This window comes from Agelaius tricolor, unplaced genomic scaffold (assembly GCF_023055355.1).
Source record: "Agelaius tricolor isolate 1412-34295 unplaced genomic scaffold, bAgeTri1.0.p SCAF_2, whole genome shotgun sequence".
Taxonomy (NCBI): domain Eukaryota; kingdom Metazoa; phylum Chordata; class Aves; order Passeriformes; family Icteridae; genus Agelaius; species Agelaius tricolor.
Genome location: NW_027269262.1, coordinates 25,058,398 through 25,077,410, shown reverse-complemented (window position 1 = coordinate 25,077,410; position 19,013 = coordinate 25,058,398). Strand labels below are relative to the sequence as shown.

Here is a 19,013-nt window from a genome sequence, read left to right as displayed (position 1 = left end):
ATTGGAAGGTGTTGCTTTTACTGCCACAGTCTGTGGTGCCATACTTCAGATAAATCACACCATATGGGAAAGAAATGCCCCAGATGCAGAACCTGTCCTGCAGGGTGATACCACAGGGACTGCACAGGAGCAGGGGTGGGTATCTGTAAAAAACAGCTGCAGTGGTGGTGGTGTGGAGAGCACTTTGGATAACTGGCTTCTGTGCTGCACAGGGATCTTTAGGGAATGCCATTTAGCGTTTTAGAGTTGCATCTTCTTTGGATAGTACTTAACATAGGTTTTTTTTTTTAGATTTGGTTTTAATTCAGTAACCCTCAAAATAATTGAGCTTAATTTTGGCTAAGTGCCTCAGGAAAATTTCCAGCTTTATAGTACTCAGTTTGTATTCTATTTAGACCATCACAAGTAGCTGAAATTCCAAACCAGCTTTTTAACAAAGTCAATTTTCAGTTAATTTGGACTTCAGCACAAATATTTCTAGAATGTTATTGGCAGTCCAAGTCCATACTGTCACATTTTGTGTGTAGACATTTTATAGCGCTTTTACAGCACTTCTAAAGCAAATACCATGGATCAGGAGCTGAAAGCTGGCACCTTTCTAAATACTCAATATGCTGAATGTTCATACTTCCCTAGAACAGTTTGCAGGCTGTGATACTCATTTGTCTAATATGTCTCTGATACGTTTGTAACTCTGTGTCCATCATGACTCTTGTACTTGGCCAGGCATAGGTTAGAGTGTGATTGTGCAGAACTGTCATTGTCATTGAGATTTCCTTTAGGAGCTGTGTACTTACTTGCCTGAAGTCCCATTTGAATAGCAGCATGAGCCACAATTGTTTAGAGTCAAAAATCCTTCCTGCCCTTCAGTTCTGTTCCTTTCTATCTGCTGGGGACTGAAGAAGAACAAATTGCATGTGCAACTGAGTGTTTTAATCACTGCCAATGGTACTATGGAGAAGGAAAAAAAAGGTCTAGTAGGGGCTCTGAACTGTTCCTCCTGGCATTAATCTTGCAGAAATGAAGAACTGTAGTTTAGAAGAAAGAATACCTATATGCTGTCAAAGAGTTGATAAGAATGAAATTAAATTAAATAAAGAGTTTGTATGGTGTGAGATAATATAATTCTTATAGGGGATAGTGTTTTGGCAATGGAAATGAAAACTGACAATATTTTTAAGTTATCTGACCACTGTGTCTCATAGGGATATTCTTTAGCAGCTACCATAGACCTTCAGAACTTGCCAGATGAAGCTACGAAGAAAATTATGTAGCACATATAGGATGGCTCTTTGAATCAAATCTGATGAGTACAGCCTCCTTAGATTCAGATTCAGACTTAATCACATATTCCTACAGTATCTAAAATTGCCTGTCAAGTGTATGTTAGTAACATCTAGAATTCTGTTAATTAGTTTAGTTCTGTTATTCCTTCTGTCCCAGTACAAAAATCTTTCCCAAGGGTTCAAGTCCTTGCCCAGTTTACAAGTCATCTCTGATGAGATTTGTTCAGATCCACTCAATGTCTGACTGAGGGTTGGTGGCAGTACTGTGAAGGAGATGGGAATAAATTATTTTCATAAAGAGTGGACACAGATGTCTCAACTTAAATTAGCATAAGTTGCTGGTGAGTTTTACCCCTGCAAACCTGTGTTTGCACGGTATGCTCAGGTTTTTAACTTTGTTTTTCAATCCTTTTTTTTTTTTTTTTAGCCTGATCACAACTGTTTATAAGGTTCCTGTTAAGCCTTGGAAGAGTACTTGAAAAGATGGCTTCTTAATCCCAAAATGAGACAAAAAGTACAGGGATAAAAAAACCCTCTCCCTTTCAATTTCTTAGAGGTTATCAAAGTAGTGTACAAGTCGCTCATGTGAGTGTATGCAGTAGGTCAGCAATGCGATACTGAAGGGTATAACCCAAAAGAATAGCTTTACAGTGGTCTTGCAGGGAACAAGAATGTGTTTTGTGGGATTAGTTTCTTTAAGTTGGAGGAACTGTTTTTTATTCAGTGTGAAATGGTGGGTGATGTCTGGCTAAGAGATGAAAGGTGTCATCAGGAGGACATGATACATCATTCTAACCTGCTCATTACCTTCTGTTAGTTCCTGGATTTGGGAGCAACCGGCATCCAGGTTCCATATTGTGGTGTTGTTTTGGTAGTAGTGGGTTTTCTTAGATTCTCTTAGGTACTACAGGGTTTCCTCAGAGATTCTTAGAGACTGATCATTGTGTGCCAGAAGATGCTAATTTGTGTGATTTAAGAACCAGGATTCCAACAAAGGTGTCAGGAGTCAACACTTCAAGTGGGGAGCTTGTTGAGGTGCGGATTTGAGTTATCAGACTAATATAGTGGTGATTTCAATTTTGAAGTAATCATTTATACTTGGTCTTTGTACATAGTCAAAGATCTTTCCTCTTGGGTTAGTGTCCTAGGACAGGGTAATGAAATGAAAATCATTCCCTTAGCATTGTCTAAAGGAGGGAATTTCCATAAGCATCTTGTAGCTGCACCATTTCAGTTTCTCAAAGCACTTGTCCTTTTTGTAAAATATATAAAAAGTAAAAGCATTTATTAAGGAGAACTGCAAAGCCAGGCACTCAGAAGTTTGTTCACAGGAATATATTGGAGTAGTAGATAGATGTCATCTTGGGGTAGATGATGTCATCTTGGAAGAGGTCTGTCTGGAGCTGGTTTAGCAGTATCCTGTCTTGCAAGACATAACTGTTGGCAGTTGACAAATCTTTTAATCTGTGGTTGTAAAACAAGCTTGGCACTTACCCAGCAGACTGTTGCGGGGAGCTTGTTATTTTATACCTTTGTGAATCAGGTGGTTATCAAGGTTCTCCAGTAATTTCTGATGCTCAGAACAGAAATAATTTTTGGTCTAGTTTCAGGCTGGCAGTAGCTAGAGTAGCTAAATTGCTACTCTTTAACACCAAGTTTAAAACTTGGAGTCCCACCTGTGCAGCTCTATTTGTGAGGAAGTTTGTTCCTCATTCTTAATTGCTGTGGGCAGTAATGAAAATTCTAAACCTTAAATGTGTTTCCTTGGAAAAGAGAATCTTTAACTTGCAGGGTTTATTATGCTTCATGTTGCTTGCTTCTGCATCTTGATAGGTCACCAGTATGGGAAGTAAATAGATTTGAGATTGGCAACATCTATGAGATTATCTCTTCTAGCCTTAGTGGCTGCCCAGAATGATTCATTGCAGCTTTTCAGTATCAGCTATTTATCATTAGAACCTGCAAATATATATGTTTGTGTGTGTGTATAAAACAAGTGCTTATAAAAATACCCAGGTTCATTGAAGTTAGCATTTGAAAGAACCTCTTTAATGCTGAATGTTGCAAAAAGCTGTTTACTAGCTAATAGCTTAACATGAATGGGTCTGCTGCAGTTCTAGCTCATGGTCTTACCTTTACCTTTTCAGGCCGTGTTCTTATAACCGCTTCAGGTAAAGGAAGGCTACCTGATGGAGTGGTAATACTGATAGCAAGTGATGGAAATTTTGGACATGCTCCTTTAGGGATGAAGGCTTTGTAAGAAAGAATAAGAATTGAATTATACATGAAATCACACACCATTGTAATCTGCTAATGTACATCTGAGGATTGAAGTATGTATGATTTTTTTAAAGAGTGACAGCATTTGGGTTGCGTGCTTTAACTGATCAGTCTAGATTGTGACCAAAGAAGGATGCTCAGTTATGTAAGACATGGTTCTCTAATGAGAGTGATCTCTCAGAAGAAAATCTATTCAGGGCAGCAAATGCAAATGTGTGATCTTCTGGCTTCTTTTAATATGTTGTTTTGTGGATTGGCTAGGGTCATCTTTATACAGACTTGACAGATCAGTTCACAGTAGCTCCAGCTGCAGCCCAAGTAAAAGCTCTGCAGACTGGATAATTAAGACCCGTTAATTCAGACAGTTTTATGAATGAGTTACAGGTGCAGAATGAGGCAATCCAGGAACCCAAGCAAGGTATGGCATTAGCTATTCTGCCTCTCTTATCAAATCTGCTTCAATCAAGACTCAAACACAACTTCATTGATTAAAACTAAATTGCCCAAGTTTACTCTAATTGGTTTAGGGAAGGCTTATGATTTCTTTTGCTGGCACAACAGAGGAGGTAGTGACAACTGATGAAAGAAATAGCCAATATTTTGTGGCAACTCTGTCTTCATTTTGGTACAACTTTGGCAGGATACATGCCAAATGTACCTGCCTAGCATTGGGTTAGACAAAACTAATAAAGATTCTTTGAGTGCACGTTGAGTGTGTATTCTTAATTAGTGTTATGTGAATTTATTGGCTCATTTAGGTTGGAAAAGAGCCCTAACCTCAACTCCAGCCACAGATGGACTTTAAGTTAGTGGTAGGTGCGATTATGTGTTTTTAGTATGTATTCCATTTCTGTTTTGCTTCTGAATTTAATTATCTTACATATCTAGGTTTAGAATATCAGTATGTGGCTGGACACACAGTAAGGGCTCTGAAAAGCCCTTACTGAATTAATTATTACATTTTAGTATAATTAACATTGTCTTCTGATTTTATGACTACTAAAATATTTTGGTCACTTTTCAGCCACCTTTGGAGTAAGTCCTTTGTGAAGTCCTCTGTGAAGAACATTACCATGTGTTTCCTCCTAGATTCACTGTCCTAGGCCCACACTGATTTCTTTTTTACTTCAGGATAGAGTCCAATAGCAAATAAACCATTTGGAGAGGCTTCTGTAATTAGTGGCTGCTGTATACCACAGTGGTGCCCTCAGAGCAAGATACGCAGTTATGTCAGTAAGCAGGAGGTGTTTCTTGATCGGTTTTTATTTGACCATGTGAATTACTGGAAAAATTGTTTTCCCAAAATGCATTTATGTTTTCAGTTAGCTTTCACTGATTATACTTTCCTGCTAGAATGGCATTATGGTTGGAGAATTTTGAAAGGAATCTGTTTTCTTCCCCTGGATGGCAAAACTCAGCAGGTAGCTATAGTAGCTGGACAAAACACTCAGGGGAGTTCCTCTAAAGTCAATCTCAGCCTTGTTGGATTCTGTCCTCCAAAGGATGGATTCTGTCCTTTACCCATCAATTTTTCAAAGCAGATTTTTCATTAATTTAGATTTTTCATTAATTTCATTTCTTCATGGGCTCTGATCTGATTTTCATATTTGGTGGTTCATCCCTTTCTAGTGTTCTCACAGCATTTCACCCATCATTCTGAAGGAGGGAACCTTGCACTGTAAGCAGTTTTCTACCCACTCAAGACCTAGTCCATATTTTATGCAATTTGAAAGGAGTTCCATTTGTGCTTCTTAAATTGAATGCTGACAGTCAATTTTGTTGTCTGGTGCCAAATACATCCACATGAAGCTCCCAAATGCCTTCTGCTAGTAACAGCAAGATTGTTCTAGGTATCAGATGGGTGATCTATTCTTGTACTATGTCACTGATACAGAAGGTATACAACATTCTTAACTTCTGCAGTTCACATTGCAATAGATTTGGAAAGAGTTCCAGTTAAAATGTCACTCATTCCTAAAGTAGGGCAGTTGAGAGTGCTACAAACTTGATCAAAAAACAGTACTATAAAAGCTTCTGGAATCTTCTATGATAGATTTTTGAAAAACTGGCTTGTCCTGTGGAGATAAATATCTGTATGTGATGGTTTATTAATCTGTAGTTTTGATAAGGTTAAATAGGGTTTTCCGTGAGTCTGTCTGACATAATGAAGGTTACACAAATGAAATTTTAAACTGAATTTGGCCTGCAGGAACTCTACTGGTAAGTGAGACATGGTTCTTTAAGCTTGGTACGTTCCCTCTGGAAGACAGCTCTAAGAGCTTTAAGCTGATCTCTGTGCTCTGTTTCTTTGAAGCACTATATGCAAGTATTTTAGAAGTGGTAAACTGAGTGCATAATGTTAAGTGTCATTCATAAGGTCAACTTCTTTTGCTGAAATAGGCACACTTAGGTGTTCCTGATGTGGCTAGGATGGGATAACTGGTTTAAACAGAATTAAGCTTGTATTGTTGAGGCTTCTGAGCTTTAAGTATGACTAATGTTTTGGTAACTGATATTAAAAAAAGATGATCTGATGACTGTCACATTATTTCAGGAAACGACGTTGGCAGAAGTTCTTACGGTGCCATGCAAGTGAAACAAGTTTTTGATTATGCCTACATTGTTCTTAGCCATGCAGTATCACCACTTGCAAGATCATATCCAAATAGAGATTCTGAGAGGTAATTAGTTCACTTTTTCAATATCCATTTGTCTGTGTAATCAGTTAGGAATGTTTGGTTCTAGATTCATAAAAGTAATGTTATTTATTGTTTAACTGTGGTCGTATTGAAATCTGCACAGAAATTTAACCCGCCCAGGAATATGAGAGTACAATGCCTCAATGTGCAGCACTTAAATGAAGAGAGTATGATAAAATCCAGGATGAGTCCAACGTTCTGCTTGAAGTATTTCAAAGGAGGGTTTGCTGGTTTAACGTTTAGTATGATGCATGTATGTATTGTGGCAGAAAGAAATGTGTGTGATCAAATTACTTGTTTAGGCTGTTAGAAAACTAGACCACAAGGCTAAGAATTTACCTGGTTCTTTAATAAATGCCCCCATAAACTGTTTTAAAAGACTTGATATGTATTTAAGAATTAAAGACTTAAAATACTATATTAAAAAAAACCTAATAGAATCGGTCCAGTTTGATTGTATTGCCAGAACTGCCATTAAAAGTAGCATGCTTTTAGACATGCCATTTTAAATGCAGTTCTTAGTGTCTTTCATAGAGACACAACCAGTACTTTGAGCTCTCACCTTCACAGTTTCTGTTTTTTGAAAGAGAGAGGAGAAAGATAATGAAGGCATGGCTGCCATGCCTGGTATTCCAGGCGTGGTATTTCCATTCATGTATCTGCTCTAGCACATTTTGTTCTAACCATTAGTGTGAATTTGGGCTAGATCAGAAGATGTTTCTTCCCTGAGACTTCCCTAAAATCTCAATGGCTTTGAGCTCCCCAGCTAATCACAGGGAAGGATGGCTGTAAGTTGTCACATAAACCATTTCAGTACAACTGCAAACTCTAGTCATGATGTAAACTTTCAGCATCAATGTCATTGGAAGGTGAAATAGTTTCCTCTAATAAGTTTACATCAAAGTGGACGCAGTCTTTCACTTGTGAGTTTAAAACTGACAGTACTTTAGGAGTGCCTGTAAATTCTTTAGGTTTTCAGTGGTATTAAATTCACAAAGGTTGAGACTGCACTGTGATGGAGGTACAGAAGGGGGCTATGGAGTGTTGCACACTGACATTTGAGACTGTTGTCTTAAGATATTAAAGGTCACTGTTTAATGTGTATTGGCTGACAGTTCTTGGTACTGAATGAAACTTTGGTCTTACCTAAGTACAGGTAGAGTAACCAAGAGATTCCTGAAGTTCTGCTTGTCTTGGGTCCTGGTCTCCATTAACTTCTCTGTTTTTCTCTGAAGAATATAGTCATTATGAGGTGTATGTATTTACTACAGGCATCAAAAAGTATATTTGTATAGCATCTAATGGGAGCCTCAGGTGTCATCAGTATGTGCACTTTGCATGGACTTGCACTTGTTACTGTAGCTGGGAAATGTTTGAATTTTGTTCACAACTGCAAACCTGTGGAGCAGTCCCAGCAGCAGTGTTCAGGTGTCATGTCTGACCTGTCTGAGTCCTGGGCTGTCTGTGCCAGTGACATCTGAATCTCAGAACCCATCATGCCACTGGCTTGCAAGGGGAACAGCATTCAACAAATTTCTGTATACAAATAGTTCCCCTAGCACCAGTCTTGTCAGTGCCAAAGGACTTGTAAGTGGATGATGAGCTGTTTGGTAACAAGTTTGTTGCCAAGTCAGCAGTCCATGTGTGGTCTCAGTTAAGCCTGATGTGCTTGGGTGATCCAGGTATGTTTGTGGATCCCTCTTCCTGCTGTAAGGCAGAGTGGTCCATGCTCTGTATAAAGACCTTTCTGGTGGCCTGACCTAAAGCCTGGCTATCTGGGAGTCCTTTCTCCTGATCCATTTTTTTTGCCTTTTCTAGACTTGTTAGTAGGTAGGTTAAACTATAACATAACTGTACCTATAAACAATGGGCTCCATTTAAGACCAGGGACTGGCTTCTAGTAGAAGATTATGTTCTACTAGAGGGATCAAGGCTAAATGAAGATTACTTGAAAGGATAGGAAGTTGCGGGAGGCTGAACTCTCCAGGCTGAGTTTATTCAGTTTTATCCTACTTTGGGCTAGCTTTTCCTAAGTGGGATGGTTCTTGAATTATCTGATGGGTTTGAATGCATATTTCCTCTTCCCAGGGAAGGTTTCTGTGTACAGAGTTCTATTTTGTAGATGACACTCAGTAGATTTCACATCTTTCTTGGTGATTGTTGTAGTTCTTTTTCAGAGTCAGTCCAACACAAAAATATGTCTACGTTAATTGAGGGCTTTCTAAAGAGTTGCTACTTCTCATAGTCCTAGTGGGGAAAAAAAAGTCAGATAGTAGTCCTTCAGCAGCATAGGCCTTTTTCTTCATCATGTTGTGTGATAGCAAGTCCCACAGAATAATAAGGGATAGATTCACATCACTCTTACCACCATTGTCATTCAGGCTTCCAAATAGAACATCTGAGATGTAGTGGGAATTAAAAGGTATCTCCTATCGTGGAAAAGCTTTCTTCTCAGTGGAAACAGTAATCAGCTGAATCCTGAAGGTAATTCTTACAGCTACAGAAATAACCTTAACACTGTTTTGTCCTCAGTCAATCTTACCTATCCCCTCCTGAGAATGGCTAGGAGAGCTTGATTGACAGTTTGGTTGATTTTATTAGAGCAAGCAGCTTCCTGTCATCTTGGAAAAAGGAGTTTCCTCTTAGAAAAATAAGAGACTGATCCATTTTGAACTTGTACAGCTTGTATGCAAGGTAAAGTTTGGTGTTGTCTTCAGACAAGGTGACTGAAAATTGTGATTGATGTCTTAATATTTAGGGCCACAGAGACATGAGTCTAGCTGTGAAATACAGTTATGAGCAGGATATCTCCTGCTTTAAGGATTGGTGTTGGTATGTGCTTTGAACAGCTTTCATATGATCTTTTCCCCTAGCCTGTCTCTGGGAAAGAGAGTGTGCCATCTCAAGTGAGCTCATTTCTTCAGTCTGTGAGGAATGATATTTTCACAGAATCATTTAGGTTGGAAAAGACCCCTAAGATCATTGGGTTCAGCTGTTAACCCAGCCACTACTGTGTTCACCACTAAATCATGTCCCTCAGTGCCACAGTTACATGGCTTTTAAGTACATCTAGGGACAGTAACTTCATTGCTTCCCTGGACACCCTGTTCCAGTGCTTGACAACCTGTTTGTTGTTGAAATTCTTTCTAATATCTAATCTGAACCTTCTGTAGTGCAGCCTGAGGTCATTGCCTCTTGTGCTTTAACTTATCATTGGTGAGAAGAGACCAATGTCCACCTGGTACAACCTCCTTTCAGGTAGTGTAGAGAATGATAAAGTCAACCCTGAGCTTCTTTTTTTCCCAGGATAAACAACCTGATCTTCTCAGGACTCGTGCTCCAGACCCTTCACCTGCTTCATTGCCCTTCTTTGGACTTGGTTTTGAGACCATTTTTCCAGTTCTGTTTCTTGATGAACCACAGGAAACCTTAGCAGATATTTGACAGCAAGCTCTCAATAAGCTCTGCTTATTGTTCATTTAAATAGTGTTCATTTAAATAGTGGATTATCTGTTACCACCCTGTCCATGGCCTTTATATTAAGGTGTAATTTCATATTGTACCTTGCCCAGGCTAAGTACCTGTGTACTGTCTTCTGTCAGCTGTGCTGTTCCTTCCCTCTCAGTCTGAATCTTGCCTTGCATGAGATCTAGCAGTCCTGCAGTCAGAAGGTGAGTCAGATGGACTTTTTGGTCTGACTGAAAACAAGTATCTCAACACTTCTGTCATGTCAAGAAGTTGATCCAGCTTGTGGCTGATGACGGGGTTGATCAGAAGCATCAGAAGTTCACGTTTGGGGCAAGAGGTAGAGAGTGGTACTGTATCGTTTCACAGCCCTAAGTTTTGCTGCTCTGGATGTGACAAAAATCCATCCTTAGGTTAATATTTATGTTTTGCAGATTGGGATATTGGCTCACACACTGGTCTGTCACATAGTTTGGCTAGGAATGTGTGCTCAGACTGCATCTCTAAACAGTTCTGTAGCCACATTTGGGAAGCTGAGGAGGTCATAAGCAATGAGAAATGAAAGACTTGGTTTGCTGTCGCATGCCCTTCAGTATAAATTAGACTCTGTATTGTGCTGGATGTGGTGCAGCTGGATAAGGGAAAGACCTGTCATGCCAACAGGTCAGAGTTTGAGAAAGCCTAGGCAGTGTCCTACTGCATGTCTGGAGTTGTCATTTACAGGTGATAGTCTTCAAAACAACCATAGCCTGGTAGAAAGTGATCTTTCCATCTCTGTGCTTGGAAAGTTGTTGGGTCTCTTCCTTATATAAAATATACTATAAATATATAAAATATTATATAAAATATATAAATAAATAATATATATAAATATAGAAATAAATATAGACATAAATAAATATAGAAATATATATGTATAAAATATATAAAATAAACTGGTTTGGTAAATAGTTTATTCATGGTCTTACTATATGATCATATTAAGGGAAAAAACTTAAAGGGACATCTTTCTCAGGAGATGTGTCTTATTTTACTAACCAGTTAACAGTATTTTTTATGTCTTCCAAACAAGCATATTTGAAGAACTGTTTGTCTCTGACATCTGTAGAAATTCTGGCCTCAGTTGAAATAAAAGCCCCAAAAGCATGACATTTTTCACAATAAAGGCAGGATAGATTAATAGGGGCTTTTTTTGTTCCTAAGCATTTTCAGTGTTGAAAATAAATTTAGGAACAATTTTCAAATGCTTATTTTAAAAAATTGGTCTTTGAACCCATGGATGTGCTTGAGTCCCATACATAGGAAATGATGTTCTTTTGAGATCAGTACCTGGTTTGATCACACTTGCTTCCTCTTTCTTTGCTACTTTATTTAAGTGTATGTCAGTATAACCTTAATCACCTTTCAGCTTCTGATGTCTCATAATGAATGTCTTTAATTTTGCTGCACAAGCAATGTAGCATGGATCTGCCTCTGGACTCCTGACCGTATAACTTAGTGAATTTCCTTTTTCTACCTTTATACCAAAAAAGAGGGATCTCTGTGCCCTTTGAGAGGGCATATTCCCCCATTCTGGTTCTGGTGAGAGAACGTATTCCCCCATTCTGTGTGTGCAACTCTGCCACAATTGTTGGTGTAGCAGTCACTTCACCTATTTTGCCTGTTCTTCAGTATATCAGTCACCCAGTCTAATAAAAATACCAACCTCTATTGTTCATTTTGCTTCTGCTATGTGAAATCATGACTCTCACTTCACTTCCAGGACAATACTCTGAAGAAGCATCATGTTTGACAAACTCCTTATATGTAATAAGCGTGTTACTCAGCCCATGTTCACTTTCTGGTTGTAAGACCACAGCTGGTGGTAGTCATGAAATTTATGTGTAATCCTAGAGTAGAAGCTCTACTCTTTCTGAAGGCCTTCTCAGATGAAACTTGTTAACTGCAAGATTTCCTTCCCTGTCCTGGTGCTGATGAGACCCAGCTGGTGCATGTTTGAGTCCCATAGTGGTGTTGCTCTTTTGGGAACTGCAGCTTTAGGGCCACGGCTGAATCTCTGCAATTTTGGTCATCCCCATCTTCATTCTGTCTCCTCTTGCTCAACTTACTCTTTGGGACTGAGAAACCAGAACTGCATTGAGTATTTAAGATGCTGTTATGTCATGGGAGTATACATTAACAAAACATGATCCTCTGATTTATTTGTTCTTTTCTTAGTGTGCTCTGCTTAGCTATTGAACTGTGGTTCCCAAAGTTGATCTTTAATTATAACCCAGATCTTTAATTTCTGAGTGCTGACAAGCACACCTGTAATTCTGCGTGTAAAATTCAAGATTTTATTTTCCAGCATCCATCATTTTATCCACATTACATAAGTAGGATGGTGGATGACATGCATTCTGTCCTGGTGGCCCATCTACAGCTGCACTTGGACCTGTAATTTAGATGATATTATTTGATTCAATGTTTGCTGGACTGACTTTTTCAATCCTAACAGTAACATGTCTTTAAAGTTGGAAGACTAACATGGAACATGATATTTGGTCTTGCATGAGATAGTAATTGCTGGGATAGTAGGAGAATTATTGCTACCTAAAGTGTTACTATAAAAACTAGTAAGGTAGTCTAAATATATTAGGGTTTTGTATGTCCTGCCTTCCCATTGTACACCTAAACTAAAACAAAATTCCATACTGGTACAAGGTACTTTTCTGATGTGAAATATAAAATAAACTTTAATGTAATCATTGAAGATGAATAAAAATAACATTATCTGCTCCACAGTGGTAATTTTGTACAATAGTAATTTCTTCATGTATCTTGAGTGTGGAGTTTATGGTTAGTGTTTCAATGACTAGTCTCTAATGAAAACAAAGCTTGAAAATTTATCTCTCAAACAAGAAGACTCAAGAAGTACGATTCAAATAGCTGAGTGTTGGGAAAGTGTGTTGGGAAAACACTACTTTGTTGATAACTGGTCACTGTTCAGCAGGACCAGGTAAGCTTTTTCTCTGAGCCTCTCACTGTTATGAATTTATTGAAATCCTACCTTGTTTTGGAGCCAGTCTGTTTCTTGTTCCACTACCTCACGATCCATGGTACTTCCTTTATAATTGTGGGGGTCTTATCACCTTTTGTCTTGTCAATCCAGAAGCAAGGATTAGTGAAGGTCTCTGTCTCCACAAAGCCAGTTGTGGTACTGGGATGCTTTTTGTCTTCTGTACATCCCATTTATAATCCAGATTCTGTGGAAAAATTTTCTGTATGGAGAAATGCAAGAACCATAAATTGCTTTTACCAAATATACTGTTATCAGCATGTGCATTCTTTATAGTTAATATGCATACCATTTAGAAATATAGAGTAAAAATCTTACCTGTGTGTCACTGCTTGCATGTTAGTATGGTAAAAGAAAAATAATATGAATATAAGTGGTGCTTCAGTGGATGAAATGGTGTGCTAAAAAAAAGAAGGTTCAAAAAGATTTTTTGGTTAGGGATATCTAAAACTGACTTTTAGTGTAATTTGGTAGCTTGTTAAAATGCTTGCAAATATGTAACCAACAGTCTTTGTTTAATACTTAATTGAAAAATTTTTTTAGCACATTAGGTAGAATCATCAAAGTGACCCAAGAAGTGATTGACTACAGGGCCTGGATTAAAAAGAAGTGGGGGAGCAAAATTAATTTATCACCTGAACTTGGTAGGTATAGCAGGAAACCAACTTAAATTTTTTTCTTGACTTTGATGTAATTCAAAATACCCTTGCCTTGAAATTAATCATTCAGATATACAGGAAAAAAATAAAAGGAACCTGTAACTTTCTAACCCAAATTAGTTTTTCTGAGCCTGTTTTTCAGTTAGCTTGTTAAACTGCAGCTCTTCTTAGACTTCAAGGCCCATGTGTTTGTATTCTGTGCTCTTAAATGATACTTATGTTTTCTGTTAACAGATAATAGGTTGAAAATAAGAGACCCAATAGCTCTCTGCAATGGAGAACAGCAGCAGAACAGAGACTCTGAACCATCTTACAATCAGCACTTGGCATTGTCATTGGCCAGCACACAGCAGTTATCCTCTGGTTCATCTGCCTCTTCTGTATCATCTCTCTCCAGCAGTGACATTGTAAGCTTTTTCTTTTAATGGGTTGATCTAGTAAGTAGCAGAGATTATCTTCAAAGCCTCAATTGATACAGCAGTATATATAACAGTTAATGGGATACTGTCCCTAAACTGCTACAGCAACTGTAATGTCCTCTGCTCAGAAACATTACTGAAATCAGTTTTTTTTGTTTTTGAATTAAATGGGTCTTATTTCCATCCTAAATCTTTGGTACCCTTTGTGGTAGTAGTTAGATGTAGTGAAATATAACAACCCAATTTAACAGTAGCTAATCAAGTAGAAGAGGAGAAATGTCTTCATATATCCTTCCATTAAGCCAAGTCTTCCATTGTCAAATTCTGATCCTTGTTCCCCATACCTGAAATTGAACATGAACATTATATTGTGCTGTGAAGGTGAATAATACTCATTATTTTCAGCCAAGCAGTCAGTTCATGTTTTGGTGGTAACAGGGCATTTGCATAAACTCTTGCCAGCTTCCTTATTTTAAGTAGTTGCTGGGCTTTATTATAACTTCCTGGAAGAGGAGTCTGCAGTCTCTTGAAGTATGTTCCCAGACTCTTTTAAGGTTCTGCCACGTGGTTTTGTTTTGGTGTAAAGTTAAATCAGTGGAGAATTGGGCAGTGCAGATTAGAGCACAGCACTGTAAGGCATGAGCTGCTCATTGTGAATCTTCTGAAGCATTCTGTCTTAGGTAAAGGCATTGATGGAAGGAGATGTAATATGCAGTCAACTATGAAGTGAATAACTGGATAATACTAAGGGAGGTCCAAATACCTGTTTCTTGACTGCTTTCAATAACTAATCAAATATGGAATTGGGAATTTTATTCAATAAACATATAATAATTTTTGAGGGACAAGCACTGCCTATATATGTTCTGGTTACTTTCTGTAATTACTTCATGCTACAGTTCTTCTGGTGTTGAATTGTCTTTTTATGCCACCTTCAGTAAACAGGACAAATGTTTTAGTTGGTACCATCTGGCTAATGAGCCGAGAACAGCATGATACTTGCCAGTGATACTATTAGCCATGCTCCTGGTTTAAGTATATCAGTGGAAAAGATTTTGCTGCAATAAATTTTATGAAAAATGCAAATATTTGCTTATTACATTGGGAGTGCACAGTATTGGGTGGTGAGTTGTTATGAACTCCCCTTAGTCCAGTTTAGCTTGATGTTGAAGGTGAAACTTCATTGCCCGATGCCAGAGAAATTAATGAAAAGTGAAAAGGATCTCAACAAGATAGAACTGAAATCTACTTGGGCATTCACAAAGTAAAATGAAATGCTACGTTTTCTAACAAAATAAAAAACCATGTCCATGTCCTTGTGAGAAAGGCCAGGTCATATATTGGCATCATGTCCTTAGCAGACTGATAGAATGTTAACTTAATTTGGAATGGAATGGCAGGTTTCTAAAAAATGACTGATGAGTTCATCCTGCTCTTACTTGGGCTTGTGAAGAAGAGAAAGTTCTGGCTGAGCAGTCCTGAGCTGCACCTGATTCAGGAAGAGAAGCCTATTCTGCCATACTCAGGTGACCTGTGCCATGATCTGGCATAGTGCTGTGCCCAGGTTGCAACAGAGGAACATCTGGCATGTGTGACAATTTGGTATTTGTGCCAGAACTTCTGATGCATTATTAATAGGCATGATGTGATGAGCTTTTCTCTCAACTTCAGAAGAAGGTAATTATGAATATGGTGTATCTCATTACTTTAGAGTTAAGTGGAGTGTGACCTCTGATCTTGTGGAAGGATTGTTCCTCAGGAAGGATTCTGTAATTATTTAAAGTTAAATAATCTGAAATTTTCCAGTACTGGAGGATTGTGAAAGCAAGGTATTGGTTATAAAGGAAATGCAGGAGTCGAGGAGACCCCAGAGTTACAGCTTGCTGAACTCTTCCCAATGATTAAGGTTTTATTTTAATAGCAAGATGTTATTTCCTATGTCACTGTTAACCTTAAGCACAAACTCTACAATAAGACATTGTTTCAGGAGGTGTGTTTTCATGACTGCAGAATATCTTTTGCTGTTTGTGAGATGCAGGATCCTATCTGTTAAATCATAGACACTAGATAGTGTATTTGCTTTTCTATTTACTGCTAAAGTTTCACGGGTAATAGTGATGAAGTGGTCCTTTCTGAGTTCTACCTACCAGTATAATAGAAGTCAGCTTACTTGTGTTGAGGAAGAGGAAATAGGCTTGAAAACTTGTGACATTACTTTCTCACATTGCCCCTCTCCAGCCATCCACTGAAGTAGTTGTATTTTGTAGTCATCGCATCACTGTTCGCTGGTGATAAGTCTGGAGGCCTTGCATATATTTGTCAACATGTCCTGGAAGCAATATTAGCAGTATATATTGAGTGTGTAGGCATTATCAGAGCAGTGCAGTACTGCTCATAGGGATCCTAGAATTTTTATTAAACCCTATAGTTTAATAGTTGGTTGCAATGCAGCATGCTGTTTGGTTTTTAAAGATTTGCTCCTTTGGAGTTCTGACAGCATTACAGGTTTTGCATTAATAATCTGTAAATATGACTCAGCAGCTGAATGGATAATTGTTTCTGGTGTCTTGGACTTACAGGTCTGTCAGCTAAAGCAATGGTTATAGATTTATTCAGGCAGCAGGAAAACAGAACAATAAGTTTTTCTCAAGACTGGATTGTCATAAACCAGATCTAACATTTAGAAGTCTGCCTCTCAATGTCTGTATATGCTCAGAAAAATGGAAGAAGATAAGAGCTTATAGTTACTACCCTGAGTTCTCCATACTGGTGGCAACTTTTTAAAAATGAGAACTTAAGTACCATTGAGGAACAAGAGAACTGTCTTCTCAAAGGACAGTCTCCTCTTTCCCTATATAATTTAAACTCATGTGCTTTTTCTCAGCATACTATCTGAAACTCAGGAGGATGTTTACTTTCATCTTTGCACATCTAGGACTAGCTTGCAGGAGAACATGCTTCTAGGCCATTGTGTGTCTACACAGCCCAAAATGAAAAACTGGATCTAATGAGACCAGATCATACTTTTAACAAAAGGTATTCTTTTATGAATTTCCCAAAGTAGCAGAGCTATTTACAAAATGCCCTAGTCTAGCACTCTCTGGCCAATGAAATTCTAGTCATGCTGTCTTTAGTAGGTGTTCTAGCCAACTGTAAAATCTTAATCACAAAGGACAGCCCTTCAAAGGGCCAGTAAATTTTGGATCAAAGATGTTGTGGAAGAGAAGTCTGTCTTTGGGTATCACTGTAACTGTTAGTGGGAGAGCTGTTCAGTTTATGGGATTGTCCTACTGTACATGTCAATACAGAGCTCTGACTCACTCAGCAGTATTTCTAATACAGTTCTGTGCAAAATACTGAGTACTAAAATTTCTGCCATGTTACCTTGGTTCTGTGAAGAATGTAAATATTAGTGATCAGGAGCAAACTAAAGAACATGTATTGAAAAACCTTATGGATACAAGGAATCTGGTTATCAGAAATATCACACCATTCATATATTTTTTCAATTATGTTAATTATCAAACTGATCTATGTAGTAAGTCTCTCAATGAAGCTTTCTTCTGATTTCAAATGCCCTCTGCTGCTCTGAAAAAAGCAGGTATATTCTTCACTCCTGCAAACAGGTAAGTTGTACAATATGATGCATTCCTACATGATCCAACAAATATTGAAGTGAATAATGGAAGATGTTTTATAAATGTCTTTGCCATCAAGGACAGTGCAAAGTGTCCTTTTTTTACTTTATGGAAGCCAGAGTGAAACTGTTTAACAACAGAAAAGAAGCCTCTGGCATTAAAAAAATCTCACCTTGGTACTGAGTTAAATGATTGCTATGAGAATCTGAAACTAGATGAAATGAGCTATGTTCAGCCCCAGCTCTCCACTTGTTTTGAGTAGTTACAGATGTCAGTCTCACAATCAAGCAGTGACCAAATTCCTCTTGAAAATGCTATGTTGGTTGGGGTTTTTTTTCTGTGTGCATTTTTTTTTCATTTTGGACCTGCACTCTGTAACTAGTGAGCAGGATTTCTTGTTGCCTAAGCATTGTGGAAAAATGCTTTTCATTAGCTCAGGAAGTCCTAGAGTAGTGCTAGAGAATATCTATTGCCTGATCAACAGTCTCTGCCAAGTAAGAAATAATCCTAGGTATGTTTTTGCAGTCTCATTTTGGTCTGATTTGATTTCTGGTGCTAAGTATGTTCTGCAGTTCTGATAATGTTATGCCAAATAAAGCTTAAGATTTTATGTGACAGTGGTGTCTGCATATCAGTAGCAGATAAAATGGCTCATAGGAAATTCTTAAAGCCCTTTTCTGTTACCTTATGGATCTATAATGTCATATCCAGTCCATCACAGAAACTCCAAGTTGTCTTAGAAGTTTGTTTCTACCAAACTTCATACACCTTATCTCAGTGTTTCTGGTGATCATGTTGTGTGGGCTTCTGTGATGAGATAATTTCATGAAGACCTCTGAATTCTGCAGTCATGCAAATGTAGTTAAAATTTCAGTGAACAAGGTACCCCTGTAGTCTAGCTTTGGAGAGTACACAATCCTCCCCTCTTTTTGCTTTTTAACATTTACAATAGCTTCTTTCAGATGGTTCTTGAAATTAACTATAACCCTTTCATCAGAATGTCAGTGCTTGAGCTGCCCATGGTTCAGCCCCATCAGCTCGAGAATATGCTGCTGAGCAGAACCTTCAGTGTTCTGTGAATCTGTCTTTTCACTGTATTGAAGTATTTTGTGTTTGGTACCTTGATTGGATGTTACATTCTGAGACTAATATAAAAATGTGTCTGATAAGAATAAGACTCATTGTTCTTTCAGTTCTGCTGAATGCATACAAGATGCACACTGATTTTTGCAACTGTTACTTGCTTTACAGTAATGGTGGTTTAGTAGTTGAACTCAACATGCCTGATGAAATTATCAGCCATCTCACCCTCCTTCCTATTAGCCAGACTGAATGTCAGCTTATTAGCAGGAGCTGTTGTGCTTCCATATTCACAGAGAGGTGATAGAGTGTATGACATATCTTGTCTGGATAAATGTTGTGCTTTTTAAAAGTGATTAAATTTGCAGGCATGAGGCATGATTATCTTCAGTAGAGGGACAGACACTTCAGAATATGTAACAGCTCTTC

General features: G+C 38.1%; 1 protein-coding gene across 4 annotated transcripts in view; it reads left to right on the top strand.

The window, feature by feature from the left end:
* The window catches only part of TENT4A (terminal nucleotidyltransferase 4A), a 58,566-nt gene that overhangs the window by 21,552 nt on the left and 18,001 nt on the right, over positions 1-19,013 (top strand). For all 4 annotated transcript variants that reach the window (XM_071454577.1, XM_071454572.1, XM_071454565.1 and 1 more), the window contains exons 8-10: positions 6,121-6,247; positions 13,332-13,432; positions 13,682-13,854. In XM_071454577.1, the coding sequence (XP_071310678.1) occupies positions 6,121-6,247; positions 13,332-13,432; positions 13,682-13,854 (401 nt within the window). The remainder of the gene's footprint in view (positions 1-6,120; positions 6,248-13,331; positions 13,433-13,681; positions 13,855-19,013) is intronic.